This window comes from Rhizophagus irregularis, chromosome 16, assembly GCF_026210795.1.
Source record: "Rhizophagus irregularis chromosome 16, complete sequence".
Classification (NCBI taxonomy): Eukaryota; Fungi; Glomeromycota; class Glomeromycetes; order Glomerales; family Glomeraceae; genus Rhizophagus; species Rhizophagus irregularis.
The window spans coordinates 3,520,272-3,544,548 of NC_089444.1; the positions used below are offsets into that span (position 1 = coordinate 3,520,272).

Consider the following 24,277-nt stretch of genomic DNA (forward strand, 5'->3'; position numbering starts at 1 on the left):
ATAACAAAATTATCACAATAATAATGTATACATGCAAATGAGAGCCAAATAATAAAAAAGTTATCATTAATATTCAACCTTAATAAAATTATATAAACACATGATATATCATTATTAATTTATCGAGTAATAAATATAAACTAATTAAATCATTGCCTTAGGTAGTACAAGTTTATATTATTAATCATATCAACCCCTGTAGCCTATTGAAATAATTTAAAAACAAAATTCGTAAAACTTTATGTTGAATTATGGATAAATAAAGGTAAGTTATTTGTTAAGGCTGATTTACTTTTTATTATATATTTTTTTTTTTATAAACTGTAACGATATTAATTTAATTTATCCCTCATAATTCAATATATTATTCTAGACTTATTATGCTAAATAATATCATGTTTTTAAACAAAGTTACGTATGACCTTTCTGGTGATGATCAGCTTCAAGTCAGCTGATCAAAAGTGCTTAAATATGTAATTGTTATCGGTCATGTTGTAGATGATAACTGATTTACCACTAGGATTGCTATGTATATCATATGGCCGAAGGCCACATGATAGAGTAGCATCCTAGTGTAAATCAGTTATCATAAACATGACTGATAATAAAGTTATTGGATATGTATGACGTAAAGCAACTGAGACCTTTTTCGCGTATCTTATTTATTATTTTATAATAATGTGATCAAAATTTTGTATATCACTAATTATAAAGTGACCAAAATTTGTGTATCACTATTATAAAGTGATCAATAACATACGTGAAAAATGTCCAGTGCTTACATAGAACATATACAATAAAGTTATATTATACTTTTAGAGCTTATATTAAGAAAGTCTGAATTGCATTTGAGTGTATATTAAACTTATTATAAATGGCTTGTTCAAACTACTTGAAGTCTATAATTATTTCATGGCATAGTTTTATGAAAAAATAGTGTATACAAAATTTGTAATTTCTAACATTTTACCGCCTGATCTTCAATTATAAGTTTATATAAGAAATATACTGTATACATATAATGTACTATAATATTTCATTCAATTTCTCATTTTTTTTATCTTGTTTTTTTTTCATTTTATATTTTATTATTTCATCATTTTTTTTTTATTATTTGAAAGAAAATTTAGGTTGTTTTAGATTATATCATATTTTTATCATTAAATTTTTAATCAAATTAGTAATGAATAAATATACAGTATATATTAAAATAGATAAAAAGTATATCACTTGATTTATAACATTTTATTGTCAACTTTTAATTTAAATTTTATTTTTAAATAGTTAAAAAGCTATCAAAATTTTCTTATTTGTAAACAAAATTGCTTTTGATTTTTTCAATTTTCTCGTGTTCAACCGACTATCTAATTAATGAATGGAATCACGTGTTTTCGGAATTTTTTTTTTTTTTTTTTTTTTTGAAAAAATCGATGAAATTAAATTTATTCAGAAATAAATAATCACAAAATGTATCTTTTAATGTATGATATTATGATATTTATTTACATAAGTAATATGCTACGTCAGACGTCAGCGATATGTAAGTGAGATACAATTATGTTTAATAAGTTTATAGAATGTGTGTAAAATGACTTTTAAAAAAAAAATTTACCCCAGTTTAACGTGACATGTCAGATAAAAGAAATTCCACCCAATTTCCATTTTTTTACTATTTTCGTAAAAAATATAAAGTCCTTTGTTTCATTGCTCTTTTTTATGAATAAAACATTCAGTTAAATATTATGAAACGACTTGGTGAATTAAACGTTTATTGGAGAAATTACCTGTCAGCTAAAAAATGTTTGTCAGTAAAATGATTGCCAGTGAAAGTAATTGTCAGCGAAGCGAACCAACCTCATTTCTTTCATTAATATCTCATATCTGTCCATACATAAAAATTTTGTCCGAATATTACTGTAGTAATCATTACTCGTGATCGGTAATATAGTTGCAACTCATCATCATTTCATCGACAATTATATAACCAACAATCATTTGGTTGACAGGTACGTTTTGCTGACACATTTTACCAACAATCATTTAACCGACAGGTACATTACACCGTTAATCAAATTACTGACAAATATATCTATTTCCTTTTTGTAAATGGGAATAATTTTTTTCTCCATGGGAAAATTTTAACAAGCAATCTAAAGTATATGACAGTTGCCAATTAAGAAATTCAAATTCACGTACACAATCCAATAAATTTTAATGATCAGATGTATAAATATCAATTAATCCCTTAAATTACGTCAATATTAACAAATTTTTTTCAGTATTTAATATTTTACACAATATGAATAATATTATTGTATATCATCAATACAAAATACTTACTTTTTAAATGAAGCCACAATTTAATTTATATAAAAGGAAATTGTATTATTTCGTACGCAGTCAATAATGATTAATTTCTTATCTCTTTTCTTTGTGTTCGGATGATACCCATTTGTTTATGGATAGCATAGTAAATAACTAATAACTTATTTGTAATTTGATTGTCGGTATGATGTACATGTACCTGTCGGTTAAATGATCGTCGGTGTAGGGATTGGAATCGGATTCTACTAAAATCGAATTAATCGAAAATCGAATCAGAATCGACTATCGAATAAAAAATCGAAACTATAATGCCGGCCAGAATTACTAAATTCCACCTCGCGTTATATCACATGACTTTACAAAAAAAGGAAATTTTTTCTCCAATAAAAATCGGAGAATTAGTGTAATATTACACGAGGAGACGATCGTTTAGTTATTAAAAGTCACGTGACACATATTAAGTTGCAAACAAATCTAGAGCACGTGACCTAAAGTGTCACGTCTAAATTTTGTGTAACATTTTGAAAAAAAAATTCGGAGACTTTTTAATACTTAAATATCTTTATAGTAAGAAAAGATATAGTAAGAAAAGACAATGGAAATAAAATAAATTTTTTTAAGTTTCAAATAATTTTATTATATTTTTATTTAATAATTTTTACTTTATATATTTATGAAGTAAAAAATTTTTTTTCTTTGTCGTAAAAAATTCCCTGTATAACTGATAAAATAATATATACCTAACTAATATATTATGATAAAACAATAAATATTAATATTTTACGTTCCTTTAAAATTTTTAAAGTTTGTTTTAGCAAGTATTAAAGTATTTTTTATATTTAATTATATATATTTTGACTTTTTTTGTATAAATAGCACAAACTTGTATATTTTATGATAAAAATAATAAAAAGAAATAATATGGGCTTCCAAGGTTTCCAAAAAATAAATTGTATAAAGAAATGGGTGAATGGACAAGTTAATATTTGACGTGAGAAAAAAATATTTATTTATATCGCATCATCACGGATCACGTGCCACGCTTTTTTGTTGGTTACTAAAATAAGTAGAATAGCTTTTGCGTTAAATTTGTGATCATTGGAATTGCCTTGCCACAAATTTAATGGTGCGCAATCGATTAGAAACGATTAATCGCAATCGAAAATCGATTCTAATTATGGGAATCGATTCCCCCAGTCCCCCTACATCAGTGAATCTAGTGTCGGTGAAATGTTTCTGTCGGTAAAATGTTTCTATCGGTAAATGCTTCTGTCGGTGAAATGTTTCGTTCGGGAAGTTTTTCTGTCGGTGAAGTGTTTCGGTAAAATGTTTTCTATCGGTAAAATGTTTCTGTCGGTGAAATAATTGTCGATCAAATTATTTTTGGTTAATTAAACCAAACCATAGGTTTGAATTACAAAGTAAAAATATAAATAGCATGATATTGCAGAAATAACTCTCGGCGAATTATATGATAATATAAAGACAACGTGAAGAAAAAAACTTTTCAATATAATTATTAATTCAAACCAAAATGCCAATAATAGCTATGAAAAAAATCTTCTTTAAAATATATTAAAAATATATTCAAAGTTTAAAAATATTTTAAAACATATTTAAAATATAATTAAAATACACTTAAAATTACAATTTTAAGCATATTTTAGACGTAAACTTTCTGATGTATTTAAATTATTTAAATTATATTTAAATTTGAGCATTCTTCGTTCTCGATCGGTTAACTTTATTTGTATTAATTTTTTTTTTATAAAGCTTGTCTACCAGTGTTATTACAAAAAACATTGAGAATTAAAACGAATTTGAAAAAAAAAAACTTAAAACTTGTAAGCTATTGTTTTGATAAGCATAAAATACGGAAATATTTGTGAAGTGTAAACTTCAATAAGATTCGGTAAGACCAATAAAACATATAGTATATAATATATCATATATATCATTTAACTTAATTAGCTTAAATAGAAATGCTTATAATAATAATTCATATAAATTTTTAAATTTGTGTAAACGAATATATTACCAATTAAAAAAGTCATATTAATGCTTTCTTTTTCGAACTTGTCAGCGTGGAACGATTCAACGTTTAAGTAAATAATCAATTGTTTGTTCCAACATTCTAATATATTCTCGATCATTAAGTGCATGTGAGGGATTAAAATTTAAAGAATTTACTAGGGAAGTGTCAGTTGAACCGACAGTAGGATGATTCACTCTATTACTATCAAGTTGAACTTCAACATGTTTTTTATTTTCTTTTTCTGTGCAAAAATCCATGTAATTGCTTTTTTGTTTATTTTCAGCATAATCATTCATATGTTTATCTAGAACAATTTGAATGTTATTCTGCTTATAAATTGATTTCGCATCCTTAACTAGCGATTCATAAAAATCTTTTACGTTTTTTGGTTCCATATTCCAAGAACTCTTAGCGATTTTGGAAACTTTACCCACAGGAGGTATTTTACACTTTTTAATACGATATTCTTTCATTAACGCCATTCTATATACGATAAAAGCGTTTGGAACCAATTTTGGTTTATTATTTGTGTTGGAGTTTTTGATTAATTCATCAATCGTCAAGGTCGGAGGGAAAGATGGCTTGATATCAATGAGATTATTGTTGTTGGGGTTGTCGATATTGTTTGCAAGGATTAATGAAGTAACGCGTTTGCGATTTTTTTGTTTTAAAGAAGTTTTAGGCATAATGTAATATAATAAAGAAAAATAGAGAATTTATCATATACATAAACATAAAAAAGAAATTGAAGTCTTGAAGTAATTGAAACGCGCTTTTATATTATAAGTTCTGAAGCCCAAAATTCAATTGAAAATTATAAATCCCGTCAGTCAGTAAAAGAAAGCTAACTTGTAACGTTACTCAAATTTATTGTTTCAGAAACGAATTTTCATTTAAATATATATTATCGGAAAATTTTTTAAAATAACCAAATAAATTATATTATTGGATGGTCAAAATTATTGTACAATTTGACATCACACATTGTGTTAATCTTTAAATTCATGATTCGCCGACTATGGGATGTGGCTATGTAATGAAACAATCTGACGTTACCTTCTATTAAAAATTTATATAAAGAGGAAGTGGCTGAAAATCACATACCAGATACTGTGTTTCCTAATGGGTCTAATTTTTCCCAAATTTTAATTAGTCTCGGCCCACATTACACTAGTCATTTTATGTCACTGATCGGCGAATCATGTATTAATACTTAACCAATAGGATCTTACCAACATTTATTTATAGTAATTAAATTAAGTAAAGAAAAGACATCATATTTTTTATTACCGCATGACATACAGGATACAGCCACATTTATTTTTAGAGGTAATGCAATAGGTAAAATTTATAATTATATATTATCAATCTTTTTTTATTAAGATTATCATTTCATTTTTTTCTAAATGGATATTTGCGATAGAGTTCGTATTTGTTATCCACGGATATTCGGATATTCGGATATCCGGATAGAACGGATACGAAATTTTGGATATCCGGATAAACCAGTGGCAGTAATTCGGGCCAATTTTTATAGTGCTGGCTGGAATAATGTTAAATTATGATTATTATATTTAGTTGTGATGAGAGTGCTTCTTATATAATAAAATATATGATGATAAGTTTATAAAAGAAAAGAACTCTTTAGTTTCCTTAAAAACGGCTGTCTGTGAAACAGACAAAATTACGTAATATTACGCAGTTGCCTGACACCATTTTTACTGGATTTTAAATTCAGTTAATATTACTAGCTCATCCGTACCATTCCCTTTTAATTAATTTATGAATCTTATTAGTTAATTAGCAAAAAAAAAAATTGTTTTTTGAAATAGTTACCCTGCAAAATATTAAATCGTAGATCTCAATATTAATGTGATTCGATTGGTTTATCACAATTATTCACGTGCTCTCGCAGAAACAATGAATGTGATGTACAGTACATAAAACAATGCGAATTAAAAATAAACACTTTCTAGAATTTTGAAAATCGCATTTATTTAATACCTTGCAGCATTCTGGAAATCTATTATTGGTCACATGCAAAGGAATAACCCGTGTCTTAATAAACTATTTGGTAAACTATTATTAGTTTACTATTTTCAGCGAAAGTGACGTTATTTTACACTATCAAATAACCGCTTGGTTAATTTATATTAGATAACTAGAATATGTGGCTTTTGGCTGACCCTAGACATAATATTTATTATTATAAATATATTTATTGTTCAAAAGAAAATTCTATTAAAAACTAATTAATTTAGAGTGTTTTCAAAGGTTTCAGTTACATAATATTTATTTTCTTCATCTCCTAAACAGTAAACACAATATATTGTATTTATAATTAAGAAACTATGATTAATATCATCGAATTTAATTACAGTGTTGGCATTGGACTCATTTCAATTAACTTAATTAGACTTATTTGACAATTGGGCAATTGGATATAAACCAATTGCGTCCAATTGCCTAATTAGTTCAATAAATGTTTATTAGATTTGGATTATAACTAAATCAACCATTGACATTTGGACTTGGTTCAATTCAACTAACTAATTAAATTTTGCATAACATATGAAACATATAATAAATTAATAAATTAATAATTTTTTTTTAAACGATCATTTTTAAGATTATGAATTTTTTTTATTAAAATGATGATATGATCTTAGTGGATACTTCTTAATGTTAGAAGAAGTCTAACAAGTACAAGTATAACAATTTCGTATTTTATCAAGATTATATTAGGGTTTTAAATCGGAAAGAAGTTATGAAAACATATGTATACAACCATAAATTAAATTTTATTGAATTGAGATTTCCTCCATGTTTATACAATATGCATTACTATAAAGAAATGCATGTTGCTGTAAGGAAAAGTCCGATCAAAATTTCATCAATCGGAATGCACGTTAATCGTATATCACGCGTTCACCGTTACATAATTCAATTTACTGAACGTCAGAAGAATTTTTTTAATTATATAGATTACAAGAGATTATTCTTTTTTTTATTAGAAAATTAAAAGTCTATTAGAAAATCATATCCGCCGATCTGCAGAATGCATGTGTGCGGTTTTATATCTGCAAATCGGCCGGATATGTAGAAAAAATTGTTTCGATCATCATGTGGTCATACAAAGTCTCTGAGATAAATAACAGCACATCCCGTTTTTAGTCACATTATCTTATTGAAGTATGTTTAAATGCAATCAATTTTGTAGATCGACATCAATTGGTCCTACAAAATCGCCAATGTGAATAAGCCGAATAAGCCACAAAAAAATTTATTGTTGAGGAAGTCTCCATTCCACCTATATTTTAGCTAGCTTCGAATTTTCTATTCATGAATTTTATAAATTTTATGTTTTTTTTGCACCAAAAAATATATGATATATTTACTCTTAAATTAACAAAATAACACTTTATTTATTCATTTTTTTATTTGGCCATATTCTGGTTCTATCCTCTTGTGGAATACCTCAGGTAATGTAATAAATTTTCAGTGTGTTTATTTTACTGTAAAGTGTTTTTTAAGATTTTGCAAACACAACATATTAAAGCCCGAAAATGGATTGCCGACCATTTTGTACCGCTGAGTGGCGTGTCAGGTTGTCGGGTTTGTCGGTAGCCAATCAGTACGCTTTGGAACCAAAAAGGGTATCACGTGATATAAATCATGTGTTCGTTATTTTTTAACAGGCAACTCTTGGCGTAAAAATTTGCCAAGTGTCTTGTACATTATGTAAATCAGCTGTAACTTGCCAATCACTCGGCGAAAATTTGCCAAGTGTCCCGTACATTATGGAATCAGCTATAACTTGCCAATTACTCTCGGCAAAAATTTGCCAAGTGTCCCGTACATTATGAAATCAGCTGTAATAGGCAAAAAAAAAAATAAATAAATAATTTGGGCGGGTAAATATAAAAGTATGTAATTGTTTATTGATAATGAAAAATTAGATAGTAGATATATCTAAAATAATTATTATATAACAACGATTACATCAACATATTTCTAATTTCACTTTGTTTTTAATGGGTCTGGTTCATTTCACCAACAATTACTTCACCGACAAACGTTTCACCGACATCTTAGACGGGTTAGTAGATAGAATAAGGGGATGGCCAGAAATGACGTAATTTAAATTTTAGGATTTCCCCCCCCCCCATGTCATTATTCATTTTAGGAAATGTAAAATTAAAACACAATTCTGGCTAGAATTATATTAACTACAAGTGTCTAAAAATGGAAGGTGTGTAACATCATCATGGTCTTAACCCTTAGGAAATGACGTCATTTCTGGCCATCCCCTAACATATAGTTATATATATGTTATTATAAATTTCATTAAAATAATAAAAACTAACAAAAATATATATATAAAATAAACTTTTTAGTTATTGATCACAACAAAACATTAATACATTTATTAAAAAAAAATAAACTATTGTAAAAAGTAGTAGTTTTTTTGTATTTATAAAATCTATCAAAGAAATACGTGTTACTAACAAAAAAAAATCCCCATTTCATATAAAGATATATGTAAAAATATTTATAAAATATTTATATTTATTTTATATATATGTCGGTGAAACGTTTGTCGGTGAAATGACCCTGTCGGTAAAACGCTTGTCGGTGAAACGCTTGTCGGTGATATAACCCTGTCGGTGAAACGTTTGTCGGTGAAATAACCCTGTCGGTGAAACGCTTGTCGGTAAAACGTTTGTCGGTGAAGTAATTGTCGGTGAGTTAAACGCGACCCTTTTTACAGTAATAACGCTCATACAAAATTTTTTTATAAAAAACAAATAAATAAGTTATTTCTCTTTTTTTAAAAAAAAAATAAAAAAAAATTAAAAAAATACAGATATCTATTTTTTCTTTAAATATGTAATAATAAGTACTATGCCGACAAAGATCACCCTAAATTGTGTAATTTACAGCAAAATTCGACACTTGAAAATTTTTATTGTCGGGATTGTCGGGTATTCGGGTTAGAAAAGATATCACGTGACATTTATATATATGATGGCGTAGTATAAAGTATAATTAAATTTTAATATAACATAATTACATTATATAGTATATACAATTATACTTTATTAAAGTATACCTGTGTTATTTTCTTTCTAATAACCTGACTAGCCGAGTAACCCGAGTACCCGACAATCCCGACAATAAAAATTTTCAAGTGTCGAATTTTGCTGTAAATGGATAGCAATAATTTTATCATAAAAGAAGATAATACAACAATGAACTCAAAGTGATTACTTTTTTCCCAGAAGATCCTTCAGTCCCAAAAATGGATTCCAGATTTTACGTTTGGAGATTTACAGTAAAATTTGCCCTCAATGAAGAAACCTCCTCATGATAATATTTTGGAGATAATCCATAAGCATTAATTATAATTCTCACAAAAACAGAAGAATTTATTCTTGTCTATATCAATATTATGAAAAAAATTAAAATCCAAAATTAAATTACTTAAAAAAAAATCGGTGATGGTTATTTGCATCGTGTAACATCATGTAACGTGTGACATGTCTGTGTCTGATCTATTTCGTATTGGTTTGCTATTGTGATTACATGTGCATGCTTATAGAATGTTTGTTGTTAATCCAATTCCGGCTAATGAAATTTTGATCGGATACTTTGTTTTGATAGTTTTTCTTATTAATCAGCCTCTCAGGATGATGGATCAGCTGCAGCAGATCAACATCACTGAAGCTACTTTTTATAAATATCTTTACCTGTTCTTATAGAGTATAGACTGAATTTTTTTTTCTTTTTTTTTTTAATTATTTTTTTTTAATTCAATGCCGAAAAAAATTTTTTTTATATTCTAACTAAAAATTATTTTTTTTTTATTTTCAATAACTGATAAGGCTTAATATTTAATGATTTTCGATTTTCGAAATATTGATATTCATATCCTTTTCAGATACAAATCTTCATATATTCTCAAATTAAGTGAATAATAATTAACCTTTTAAATACACGCTTGAACGTGTGATAAGAACCTATTCGCAATAATTGGCTTTGCGGCAAGAGGGTGAATGAGGGTTAGCGAGCAACGAGTTTTTCAACTAAATCTTATTTAGTTTATCCAGCTCCATCTTCCTTTATTTGATTTTCAAAGCTGCTTTTGCCCTTCATGTTGATTTATTTCAGCGTGTATTCGCCATAACACTTCATACATATTTTCGACCACGAAAACTGGTTTGTCATCTCTAAATTCTCCAAAAACAAGTTCTCTAAAGATGAAAACGTTTTATTGCCCAATATAGGATATTTTTATCACAAATATGGATATTTGGGATCTAATGATTTTTATTTTAAAGGTCCAAATTTATTAAAGCTTTATCTCATTTACATTCAGGTATTCTATTAAATTAGTTTATTTATTACAATAAAAGTTAAATATTTTATTAAGTACCGATATGTGTTAGATGATAACTAACGCACGTCAATTGTCAATCGTGTAAACCGATAAGTGAAGCGCGTCGGGTGTCAATCATGTCAATCAACACACGACCCGCATCAACAGTTATCAATTATCAGTTTATCACACTTGAAGCCTCCTTCCTATTTGAGTATGCATAATTTAGCATAGCGGCCAATCACAAAACAAAAATGGTGATCACCTGATACTGTACATATCGCGAACTGAATTAAACTGTGCATGATATCGATTTATGATAGTATAATATATAATAGTTATTGGGCAATATCAAAAGATGGCCATCGGTCCTAAAAAAGACGGACCGGTCCGTCTTTTTTTTTGCAAATAAAAATTTTTTTAGCTTTAAATTTAATATAAAAATCATTTAATATGTGAGTCTACTGCGCCACAAAAAAATGCGCCGAAAACATGACCGAATCCGAAAGTTCCGAAATCTGAAAAAAAAACTCTGGCTGAAACTTCCGAAACTATTTTATAATTCTGGCCAAATTTTTAGTGCTGGCCAGAACCATATATCACGTGACTTCGGATAGAAGTTTTGCCACCGGGAAGTAAAGACATTTTCATGAAATGTTGTGTTACATCAATGTTACACAATATTTACAATGCGGGCCAACGTGCATAATACTGGCCAGAAAATTTCGGCCCAACTTTCGACTTTCGACTTTGGAATGATTGGCCGAAGGCCGAATCCTGAAATTATTTCAAAATTTCCGAGTTTCGGCAACATGTATAATTTAACTACTATATCCAATAACTGTGTTATTATGCAGACTCCAAGATCATGTTCCATATAAAAAGTATAGTTATTTTACCTACAAAAATTAATATGTGTAATATTTAATCTAAATGACGTAATGCGTCAAAAATATCAAATATATTTTTTCGCAATAATAATTTATCTAAAAAATAAAATATCAGTATGTTAAAAACGACATGATCCTATTTGATTGCATAAAAAAACTTTTTAAAAATCCTTATATATCTCAAAGTTCACATTTGTATTAAGGTCTGAGAGTATGGATACACATAAATGTAAATGAAGTATCTGTATTGTATGTAACTATGCAAAGAGTCTATGTTAGTGTGTTCAGATACACAAAAATGAATTTTCAGAGCTTAACTATTGACATTAACTTAGAAGTACTTGGTATGTTACCTATTTAATACTGATAACAGAATTTTAAGAATTTTAATAAAAAAATAAGAACATTATGTTATAAATAATAAATAAATAAATTGACAATGATAACTATAATTTTACTATGGTGCTGCCAAATTCTGTCTTTCTCTATTCCCAGCAGATAACTTATGACTCTCTCCACCAATTTCAGCATTACATTCTGGACATACACTCTTTTCCCATGCTCTTCCACATTCTCCGATCGTATACTAAAAAAATTTGTTAATATATATTATACATATACATATTTTAAAAGAAAATGCTACTAAATTACTTACTGGATGACCGTTAGGGCAATCATACCAATGACCTAATTAAATAATAAAAATAAGAATTAAAAATTTACTTTAAAAAAAAAAACTTTTGGTATAATGATGATTAAACGCACCTGAACTTTTAAATTCAGTTTGCATGACCCGACGAATTTCTAATTCTTCTTCAAAAGTTATAGTTTTGCTTACATCTTCAGCGTAAGTCTTAATTTCATCAAATTTTTTCTGTAAATCACTTAACTTTTTGAGGATATAATCTTTAAATTCTTTCTTAATATCATTATCTGTACAGTATTTAATCATGTTTATAATGAATTTCTTTATATCTTCGCATTTTTCCATAGTACATGTTTGAAGTTTATTGTCAACAATTCCATTAGGTGGACATTTTAACTGAAGTTTAAGCATATTAGCATGTAATTCTATTAATTCTACATTAGCTGAAAGATAATGCCTGATATGATGAGTTGATTCTGCTATCTGCCTTATCGTACATAGATGGTCTTGGATAGAAAGTTGTAAATTATCAGCAAATATTTTCCAAAGTTTTTTACATTTTTTATTTGTCTCTGCAAATATAAATAATACTACATTTTCAATTATGAATAAAACTTCGTGATATAGAATTTTTTGTATATTGATAATTTCAAAAAATACGTCTAAATAAATTTTCTGATCTATTTGTGGTATTGAGATTCCCATTTGTGAAAATGTTTCTTGGAAAGTTAATTGTGTTTCGGAAATTGCAGAATCTAAAGAAGTGGAAGCTAAACTTGATGAACCACTTGATTTAGCTTGGTATCTAAAATAAAATTTCTTTGAATAAATAAAGTTAAAACAATCATCTCAGGAAATAACTCATTTTATACTTACAAACTCGAAACGGCGGCTTCGACTTTTTTATATGGCGCCATTTTTGTGTTATGAATAATTGAAGTTAATTTCTGATAGCAGCTTAATAAAATTTTAACATGATTAACCCAAATTTTGTTGATAGCTTTACTAAACCCATGATACCTTTCAATATTTTCAAAATAATCATAAGGTGTGACTTCAGATGATTTTTTATTCACAGTATTATGATTTTCAAATGTTGCTACTTCCTTTAACATTGAGCCATACAAATTATTTATTAATTGAATTCTTCCATTTCTCATTTCTTCTTCGTGTATAATAACTTGCTTAGTGATTTCATTATGTTCATCACTATATTTTTTTAGAAATTTTATGTTTTGTATATCCAAAGTGTATTTGTTGATTATTCTCCCATACCTCCTGATATTTTTAACTGGCGCTCTACATGCTGGACATTTTATTATATTCTTTGATGAGGTTGGAAGTGCTTTAATTGATGTCCATCCTCCGTTAGTTGAACCTTCATAATATTCTTCCATTTTCACAAGCATGTCCATTGTTTCCATGGTATAAACATGACCACAAGATAGAACAATCATTCTTTCTTCATTCCAGTCTATCTCACTAAACTTAGTACCCATTATTACATCTGGTACTATTTTTTTTAAAAAATAAATAGTAATTAAAGGTTAGAAAAAAATCCTAAAAATAAATTAATAAAAAATTTAACGTACCCTGATCCTTAACCTTCTCAGAAGCACAGTTGACACAAAAATTTTCTGAAGGACAAGTTTCACCGCAAATTCCAGCACATCCGTGTCCACATTTCAATTTCTTGTCACATCTTTCATTACAAGGTAGTCTATAACAAGGTGCGCCACAGCTTAACTCACATTTTCCTTGATGCTCACATTTCCATAAGCATTTCTCTGCACATACATCACAAGGTTCAGCGCAATTTTTATTGCATGTTGCATGTTCACATGATACAGTACATTTATTCTCACATGGTGGACAATCATTTTCTTCATGCATATGACAATATTGTTTACATATATGTCCACAAAATAATAATCTTTCACATATATGCTTACATTCTCCATGCTGGTTTCGTTCAAGTTCATTTCTATTTTCGACTTTGCTTTCATTTTTAGAATTTTCAGGCAATATAGAATTTTTTTGACATTCAGAACACTCATTTAAACACTCATGTCCGCATTTCAATAGTTTTTTGCATTTATCCCTACACTTAACATTCTCAACGGACTCAGAACACTAAAACATGAAAATAAACAATAGATATATTAGATTAAAAATATTATTAATAAAGTAACTACTGTACTCAACGAAAAATTACGTACTTGAATTTCTTTATAGTGTTCGCAGTTTAGTAATTTTTTTGTAACCAATTCAATACAATAGAGTCTTTCTTTATCTTGATTTTGCCAACATCTACCATTTTGTATCTCATGATCACAAGGTAATTTAACTTTGCTAATAGGATATTCACACCTTCCACAAGTTTCAAAGCATGGTTTTGGACATGTATGACCACAAACTGGTTGTGGTTTTCGACAAGGCTGAAAACATTTGATTTCAATATGTTTAGGATCGTCAGAATGACATTTATAAGTACATTCATGTCCACAATTAAGCATAACTTGACATTTTTTATGGCATCCTCCATCTGGACTAAATTGTTTAAATTGTTCAGGTTCAGTAATAATATTCTTGTAATCAGGATGTTGATCACATACAATTGGCATACCAAAACCAATTTGTGGAGGGTTTCGTGTTTTTAACATTTTAATTACAGGATTCCATATATCTTCAGATTTCGTTGCCATCAATTCAGAATTACCAATGAGATACATTCCTTCACGAGCACGTGATAATAAAACATTACTTCTATTTGAACTTTTGAGGAATCCGATAGAATCATAATCACCAGATTTAGAAACATTGCGAACTAACGAGACAATAACTATATTCGCTTCTTCACCTTGAAAATTATCAATTGTTCTTAAAGTTACTTGATGATTTAATGATTTTGTTGTAGCAGCATTTGTACTTTTAACAATATTATCTTTTCCTTTCTTATCATTATCATTTTCTTTTTGTTCCTCTTCCATTTCAATAATATCCTGTGCATCTCTTTCATCAATGATAACAACGAATGATTTAGCTAAAGCCTCTTTAATTTTCATCATTTGTCCTAGATAAGGAGTAAGTACAGTTATATCTTCTGGCTTAGTATATCCATTTCTAACAAAGTATTTTACCATCTCTACCACCATTTTTACTTCATATGTATTCACATAAGATTGTATTGCCAAATCACTATCAGACTTATCTTCTGGATGCCTATGATCGATAAAATACACGTTATGTTGAGCCCCACGTATATTAGAATATTTAGCAGTATTTTCACCATCAATTAAATTGGGATAAAGTGTGTATCTAATTAGGTCAGAGATCTCCCCCTTTCTCATACGTCTCTGAGTTAAAAGTTGAGTTTTCTCAACCTTACTGGTTCTATCACTGTTAACTAATCTTTCAAATAATGATTTATCTAATTGATAATTTCTTCCTGTCTTTGAGTCCATACCAAGAGAAAAAGTTGAAATACGAGGTCGGAGTTGGTTGTGATCCCCAATTAATATTAAATGTTGAGTTGACGGAGTTAGTGCACCAAGAACATGGGCTTCCAAAATTTGTCCAGCTTCCTCACAAATAATTATTTCAGGCTTAATTGATCTAATTAAGTCTTGATATCTTGCCACCTCATTTGTTGTCGCACCAATAACATCGCTTTCTAAGAGTATTTGACGACTTGCTGAATCATAAATATTATTCATTTCTTTACGTTTTTCCTCATATCTTTTTTGTAATTTTGATAATTTTTCTACAAACTCTTTATGGACCTTTGTACGCCAGTAATCGTGAAGTCTTTGTCTTTCTGATCTTGACATTTGCCAGATTGAATAATCATTTAATAACAATGATAAAGGACGATCTGATTTTGGTTCATTGTAATTTTCAATCCATTGCGTTGTCTCATAATCAATTTGTAATTCGTCATAGCTCTCTCCATATTCTAAAAATGAATTTTTACTTACAACTTTTTTACCTTTCTTATTATTATTTTGTACATTTAATAAAATTTCCTTTTGCTTCTTTATAGTGTTAATATCTTCACATTTTGCCCATTTCTCAAATATTGATGCATTTTTCTTCCTTCTATCTTGATGATTACTCCAAGATTCTTTCTCGCTATCATAAAAAATTTCATTGTAACATAATTCTTTCATGTTAGTTCTTAAAACCCAACTAGGTAAATCATCGCTAGTCACGCAAATAAATTTTTCATAAAAACTGTTTTCTTTAATCATCAAATATTCTTGTATATCATCCCATGTCATCCAACTTCTATAAAGCGTCATATCATTAACAGCATCTTCAATAGATTTTAATTCACGATTCAATACTGCCATTGAGTAAGGTATTTTCTTATTATGAGCACGATTTTCACTAAGAACTTCTAAATTAAAATCTTTAATCTTTTCAGATTGTGTTCCAGCACCTAATCTTACTATATTTTTTATATTTTCATCAAGTAAATGCTAAAAAAAAAAGGAGAATATGAATATTACCGAAAATAAATATTTAAATAAATGAATACATAATCAAAAGTTTATAATTACCTCCAAAAATTTATCAAGAGCGTGATTAGTAAAACAAATTATGAGAATAGGACCACTTATTGTTTTACGATTTTCTTTGGCTAATAACACCTTCATTATTTCAATACCAACCGCAGTTTTACCGGTACCAGGTGGTCCTGTTAATTACGAAATGCGGTTACATTTTTTTTAAAAAAAAATTTTTGGTCTTAAAAAAAATACTTACCTTCGATTAATGCAATTTCATGTGTTAAAGCAATTATCAATGCCTTGGCTACAATTTTCAAACAAAGTCAATAATTATTTTTGAAAGGTTATTCGATTACCTTTAAGAACAAAAATTACGTTATACCTTGAGTTTCATCTAATTTACTATAATTAGTAACACTTTTCACTACTTCATCATGAGTTGATTCATCGGCAACATTTAATTTTAAACTTTGTTCTTTGTTTTTACATAACACCGACAGGTCAAATTGAAATCCTGGTGCTCTAGTATAAAAAGGATTATTAACCTTAATTTCGCTCTTGTTATTAGGTGTCAAATATTTTTTGAAAGGGAGAGAAAAAGGATTTGTACTCTGAAGAGCTTTAAGAGTATGAATATAAGTTTCTAAATAAACTCCAGTTGATTCTAACATAAACCTTTTTTCTAAAGACTTTTCAGTTATTTTATCATAATTTAAAATTTCGTCCAAGGCAATAGGATAAATTGATGAATCAATAAAATTAATACCGATCGTAGCACGATCATAACCAGCTAAATCTTCTTCTTTTCTCGTTACAACGACACCAAAATAAAGTGAGTATAAATCAGAATTACTTATATTACCATTAACAAAGTTATTTGATTGTGCTTGTATGATATCTTGGTTTGGCAATAAAAGAGTAACTAGGCTACCAATTTGTAATTTTTTGCATTTTCTCCAATATTCTATTCTACCTTCTAAATTACTTGCACTACGAATATTTGGAGGAGTAAATCTTAAAGTACAAGAAACCCCTTTTCTTTTATCACAAGCAATATCAACAAATTGTATGCCAGTATATACTTGTAAATACCTAGTATTATCATATCTAAATCTACCTCCTTTTTCTTGTATGTTTTTTAATTCTCTATTTTTATTAGAAGATGACCAATCATTCATTAATGCATTTATAAAGTTTGATATTCCACTACGGATCACATTTAACATATCTTCTCTTAAAAGTCGAAATTGTGTATCAAATAATCTTTCTATTTCATCAGGTAAAAAGTGAGGTGCGTTAGGGAGCGAAGAAGGTAAAAAAGGTTGACGATCACACATCACTTCTTCTTTTGTAGGAATAATTGATATTTCTGAAATTCTTTTAAAGTCATTATCGTGTCTTCTACCATTTTTTGATAGTTTACCAGGTGGATCATAAACCACATTAGCTATATATAACATTTTATTCATGATATTCATTTCTTCTTCTAATAGCTCAAAAAAAAATTTTCTAGTTTCCAAATTATTAATTAATGGGTCTGTCGAGGTAGGTGATGGTTGTTGCTCAATTGATTGCTGATAGTCAATTTTTAACCGTTGTAAATCGCGAACAATGTTACACATTGTCTCATTGATAGTTTCTTCTTTGACGCGATGTAATAATTCTGTAAGAAGTCGCACAATTATTAGGAAAAATATTCCTAAACTAATTAATTAAAGGAATATTAGTTAAATGTACGCCACCAGGTTTTGTACATAATATGTGTTTGGTTACTTACGAAGTCGGAATAAATGAATATGGTTCTTCATCTACAAGCGAATTACGTTGCACCAACGTCTCCAACATTTTCATCACACCATTATAAAGAAAAGGGTCCTATTTATTTATTTAATTAATTAATTTTTCATGATATTAAAAAATCAACTGTTAACTTAAATTTATAGTATTAGTGTTATACTTACAAGGTTCGTATAAACAACCATAAAGATGTCATGAACGTAATTTTTCAAAGTACATTCAGTAATAGTAGTTCTAGTTAATACTCCCAATAAAGGTAGCACGACATATTGGAAGGATAATACCTGTTTATCAAGTCCTGCATCACACGACATAGAGCAAAAATTTATGATTTCCTCTAATTTCTTAAGACCATCAGGATTACCTAATTCTGTTACTAATTCATCTGCTCCAGAATCCGCTGCTGATAAAGCTGAACCAACAAAAATTCTAACGTCATTTTGATCCAAAGGACTCTTTTTACACAACACTGACTTCCAAGCGCTATTTTTAATCTCTTTTCCGTTAGTAATAAAAATTATTTTGTCACTACCTTTACATGTTAGTTCGGAAGAGCTAAAAATTTTGGAAATATTAACTGGTGGTGTACAATTCCTTTGTCTAGGCGATTGTGGAGAATAATTTCTTTGTGTAGGTTGCAAATAATTACTTTGTCTAGGTGGCGAGTAATCCCTTTGTCTTGGTGGCGAGTGATTCCTTTTTCTAAATGACGAGAAATCCGTTTGTCTTGGTGGCGAGCAATTCCTTTTTCTAAATGACGAGAAATCTGTTTGTCTTGGTGGCGAGCAATTCCTTTTTCTAAATGACGAGAAATCCGTTTGTCTTGGTGGCGAGCAATTCCTTTTTCTAAATGACGAGAAATCCGTTTGTCTTGGTGGCGAGCAATTCCTTTTTCTAAATGACGAGAAATCCGTTTGTCTTGGTGGCGAGCAAGTCCTTTGTCTTGGCGGAGAGTTATTCCAATTCCTTTGTCTTGGTGGAGAATGATTCGTTCGTCTTTCTCTAAGATGTGGTGGCATATATTTTTCTTCCCCACGGTCAGATTTATGATTCGTATCATGATAATTGTCAATAACATCGCTAACATTGAAATTATTGACACTGTCACTTGTTCCAGCATAACTACTATCATTATTATTGGTACCAGACCTTTTAAACATAATGGTAAATTTCGAACAAAAGTATTTAATAAATGATATTTGTTCTTTAGTTTATAGAATCCTTGTAGCTTTTACTGTAAATCTGTTCGCTTTGTGATTTTAAAAATAAAAATAAAAATAAGTGATATTTGTTATTGTAAGTAATAATATAATATTGTTACTGTGACTTAAAAAGATATTTAAATTTTTTAAAAATAACAATAAAATATTTTTTTTTTCTTACTATCAAGGATTTCCTTGGGGGAAATGACGACCCTTTAAATAATTTTTTTTTTTCAAAATTTGTTTCTTAAATTTGTCTTTATTGTGTACCAATAACTATTAACAATTAAAATTAAAATGTTTCATTTTTTTTTATAAATGACTACTAATTGTTCCCAAATATAGTTAGGCATGATAGTATAATTAGTATTGATAAGTAGATCATTTTGTTTACCGGTTAAAGTAAGGACATGAAGGACATGAAAAAAAAAGTAGTCTATTTTTGGTAGTGAACGGCACTGCGCCATGAAAAACAAACGTTGAGACAAAAAAGTGTTTGAGAAGCTTGTTTCAAGGACTAAAGAAATCCAAAACCCTTTTCAAAAAATTTAAAATGTCAATTATTTAATTTTATATAAAACTCACCATTCTTGGGTGTATCAGTGTTAAGCCCGTTACCCCCCTTTGTGTGTCGTTAGTTTTTGTATCAGAAATATAAAAAAAATTCTTTATAAAAAATTTGTTACATGATCGGCAAAATATAAAGTAAAAGCCGAATAATTCCCAGGTAATAAATTCTATTTATAAAAATAAACCGGGTTAATGTTTTGCATCTCTCAAATAATAAAATTGTAAAAGAAAAGAAAGAAAAAAAAAAATTTGTAAAAACTACAAATTATTACCGGGTCCGGATTTCCGGGTTTCCGGGTTCCGGTCCCGTTTGCAGGCCTCTAACGGTCTAGCCCTTATGACACTATAATATAAGATATTGTTAGTTTGTATATACAGTATATGAAAAAAAAATAAAATAAAAACAATATATCTCAATTAAACGATTTAAAATTTGCATAAAAACTACTCAGTAAACTTTATAAACTAGTTCTTTAATAATTTATTATACACGTATCATTCCGAAATTAAACAAACCTGGCCCGCATTATGGTATTTTGACCAGAATTATGACTACTTTGGCCGGAATTAAGTTCAAAAATGGTTGTTTAATTTCGGAATGGTACAGTAATTAGCAAAAGTAAGAAGTCCTTTTAGAAATTATTTTCTCAAGAAGGATTTATATTAATAAATTCTATTTATTATGCAAATATCATAAAATAAAAATAATTTAGAGAATTTTTGGTTCAGTTAGAAATTATTCATTATTATAATGAGATAATTAAAATGTTATTAATACGTCAATATGTGTCATGAGAACCAAATTTACTAAGATGACTTATTAGGTTTGGTTTTATAGTCACAGTTAGTTAATGTTATCAATGGTATGTCATAATAGTCAGTTGAAAATACTATAAATAAATATATATTAATAAAGAAAAATTCCCCAGGAAAAATTCCTCAACAAATAATCAAAATTGTTCAACATAAGAAAAAAATTCCTCAACATATAAAATTGCCTAATAAGAAAACTCTTCAAAAAATAATTAAAATTTTCTAATAAGGAAAATTCCATAACATTAACTATACATTAACCTAAAATGATACTCTGTGGGGAAACTGTTATTCATATCTATCGGATCATGTGTTTGTTGCTTGTGGCGTTAAATTACGCGATTATTTTATTCAGTATATGTTATAACATATCAATTCTTGGTGAAAATGCTGAAAATTGGAAACACTGTACAGGAGGAAATTTTCTTCACAATATTACTGTCTTTGCTCTTATCACTGATATCATTGGTTTCATTTCAGCAAATAGTTTAAACGTTATAATGTCTATATTATATTGTGCTATGGGTTATAGCGCAATACAAGAAAAAAGTGGGAATTGTCAAATAACGGATCCTAAAAAATACGAATCAGTTCTGCTCAGCCAAATATTAATGATTACATTGCTTTGGATGTCGATTCCTTCATTGATTATGTTTATTGCTTGTGAAATACCAAGTGAAACATGCTGTGAAGGTCGTATAGATAATGAAGTTTAAATGAATCAAAAGTTAATAAGAGTTAAATTATTCTATTTTGATTAAAAGAAAAGAGTTACAATCATAATAAAAATTGCAAGGGGTGGATCGTAATATGTTAAATGAGTGAAAATATTAAAGTAGATTAAATAAGAAATAAATCTTTATGTATTATCTGTATGGCGTTATATTTCAGCTTGAAAAGTGTTAATAAATTATTCTTGCTTTATCGGTTAATAAATTTATTTTCAAATTTAATTAATCAATTCGTTTTATTAATCAATTCGTTTACATGAAATATTTATCAATAAGTACTGACTACATAAATAAATTGTAGTATAATAAATAAAATTTGATAAAGTATAATTGGTTTTTTTCGAGTGGACCCTGAAATAGATTTGGTTTTAATTACTGAACCAAATCCATAACCATCTATTCCCAAAGTACCATTCGTTTTAATATAATAAAAATCTTTATCCAAAAATAAATCTTTAGCATTTTTTCTTTGAAGATAATATAATATTGCATTATTATCAATATTCGCCTTTTTAACAACTGTTCCACTTTTACTCAATCTATCTGCTTTACCAGTAATTCGAATTCTTGCTGTAAAAGGTGTCAAAATATTAACCTTATCTACAATTGTAGTTACTATTACTGAAGTGTGAAATGGGACGATAACTTTTTGTTGAATATGATATGAAACTGTATCTAATACAGTTTCACTGTTTGTTTCCCCTTCCGTTGAACTAAATTTTCCTTCAATACCTATATTATTTCCTACTTTCACATTTATTAAGTTGAAAATATTTATACCAATTTCAAAAGTCATATCTACATGTTTGCCAACTTCAAATGAATCAGCTTTTCTGATTTGCAAAGTAAAGACATTTGATTTTTCTTCTGTTCTATCAATTATTTGTTCTATAATAGCATTTGTTGGATTCTCAATTCTATTATTACCTCTTAAAAGGGTAGCGTTACTAGTCAACATTTGACCATAGTTAACATCTAAATTAAAATCTACTACTTTTGTAATTAATTTATAATTGGTGGGTTTAAATAACCACTGTTGATAAGAATTATTTTTATTAGAAATGCTAATATAAACTAATTTTCCATTACTATCTATACTACCATCTAAACTTCGAGATTCATTTCTTACATTAGCAATATTATATGTATTATTTTTGATTTTCATAAATATCCAATGTTGATAAGGATTAGTATTAGAATCATGATCAAGACTACTAACATATACTCCTTTACCGTTATTATCTAAATTTGTACCTGATCCTATATTTATGATATTATAAACATGATTATTTTTACCTTCAACCTTTCGTAATGACCAATGTTGATATGAATTATTATCATCAGATACACCAACTTGAACATGATCACCAACACTAACTAAATTCTTTTCTGATACAAAATGTACAATGTTATATGTAATTCCTTCTAATAAGCCAAAGTCTTTAGGATCATCGGTATTAACCCAATCATTTGGAATTAAAGAACAATAAGTTGAAATTATAAAAAGAAGGAGAAAACCTAAACAATTAAGAAATTCACTATTTCTTACTTTCATTATTTTAAATTTTTTTTTAAAAAAAACAGTGAATTAAGAATAGAGAAAAAAAAAATCATAATCCATATTATTATTATATTGCGCCATGGAAAAAGTTTTGACGAAACGAAATTTGACCCAAATCTCTGATTAAAATACGTTATTAATTTTCTTTATTCAACGTTTCAAAACAATAATTTTTCTTTTTTGGAAATATGCACAGCCATTTTACGAATAGTACCCATCAAAATATGTCACGAAAGTGGCAATGCTGTGTCATGTGGCTTGTCATAAAAAATAATTTAATCTCACTCCCTATAAAAAATTTTTATCCAAATATTTACATTAATTTACATTATTTCTCCGTGTCTTTCGTAAAAAATTCCGTGAAAATGATACATTTACGGATAAAGATGAAAATTTCCATGATTTAAGCCATGAAAATGATACAATACACGGATCAAATTTTTTCAGGGACTGTGCATGACTTGCACGATTTTACTCTTTCAAGTATTCTGGGGCTAAGTTTTTTCATGCTTTTAGCTTGTGTACTTGTGTAAAAATTAAAAGGATGTTGGAACTAGTACTTCGATCCGTATTCAAATTGATCCGGATCGATCCGGATATTTTTTATCCGGATTTTGCGGTTTTCATCCGGATTATAACCCGGATGAAAAATATCCGGTTTAAACTGGAAACCTTATTTTTTTTTACATAGCGCCGTAACTTTATATAATTAAGATTTATATATATATTTTTCATTAAAGTGCGACCATAGACAAACATATTAAATGCTGAAAAGTAAAAACGCTGAACACTTGCATCATATGTTGATCAACTGAAG

General features: G+C 28.1%; 4 protein-coding genes across 4 annotated transcripts; 1 reads left to right on the plus strand and 3 right to left on the minus strand.

Annotated features, from left to right (window-relative positions):
* Positions 1 to 4,026: 4,026 nt before the first annotated feature.
* Positions 4,027 to 5,197, minus strand: OCT59_008468 (uncharacterized protein). Its single transcript, XM_066142487.1, has one exon. It carries the CDS (start codon positions 5,044 to 5,046, stop codon positions 4,420 to 4,422), a length of 627 nt encoding a protein of 208 aa, XP_065999366.1. The 5' UTR covers positions 5,047 to 5,197; the 3' UTR covers positions 4,027 to 4,419.
* Positions 5,198 to 12,086: 6,889 nt separating this feature from the next.
* Positions 12,087 to 19,743, minus strand: OCT59_008469 (uncharacterized protein; the record flags this gene model as incomplete). Its single annotated transcript, XM_066142488.1, has 12 exons — positions 12,087 to 12,215; positions 12,285 to 12,316; positions 12,395 to 13,080; positions 13,152 to 13,484; positions 13,551 to 13,788; positions 13,868 to 14,408; positions 14,495 to 16,756; positions 16,838 to 16,974; positions 17,043 to 17,090; positions 17,169 to 18,490; positions 18,564 to 18,661; positions 18,748 to 19,743. The coding sequence occupies 12 exons, from the start codon at positions 19,741 to 19,743 to the stop codon at positions 12,087 to 12,089; spliced, it is 6,822 nt and encodes a 2,273-aa protein (XP_065999367.1).
* A 1,733-nt stretch (positions 19,744 to 21,476) lies between these two features.
* OCT59_008470 (uncharacterized protein) lies at positions 21,477 to 21,884 on the plus strand (the record flags this gene model as incomplete). The annotated part of the gene is made up of 1 exon (XM_066142489.1): positions 21,477 to 21,884. One exon carries the CDS (start codon positions 21,477 to 21,479, stop codon positions 21,882 to 21,884), a length of 408 nt encoding a protein of 135 aa, XP_065999368.1.
* Positions 21,885 to 22,098: 214 nt separating this feature from the next.
* OCT59_008471 (uncharacterized protein) lies at positions 22,099 to 23,454 on the minus strand (the record flags this gene model as incomplete). The annotated part of the gene is made up of 1 exon (XM_025332671.2): positions 22,099 to 23,454. The coding sequence occupies one exon, from the start codon at positions 23,452 to 23,454 to the stop codon at positions 22,168 to 22,170; it is 1,287 nt and encodes a 428-aa protein (XP_025168998.1). The 3' UTR covers positions 22,099 to 22,167.
* Positions 23,455 to 24,277: the final 823 nt, after the last annotated feature.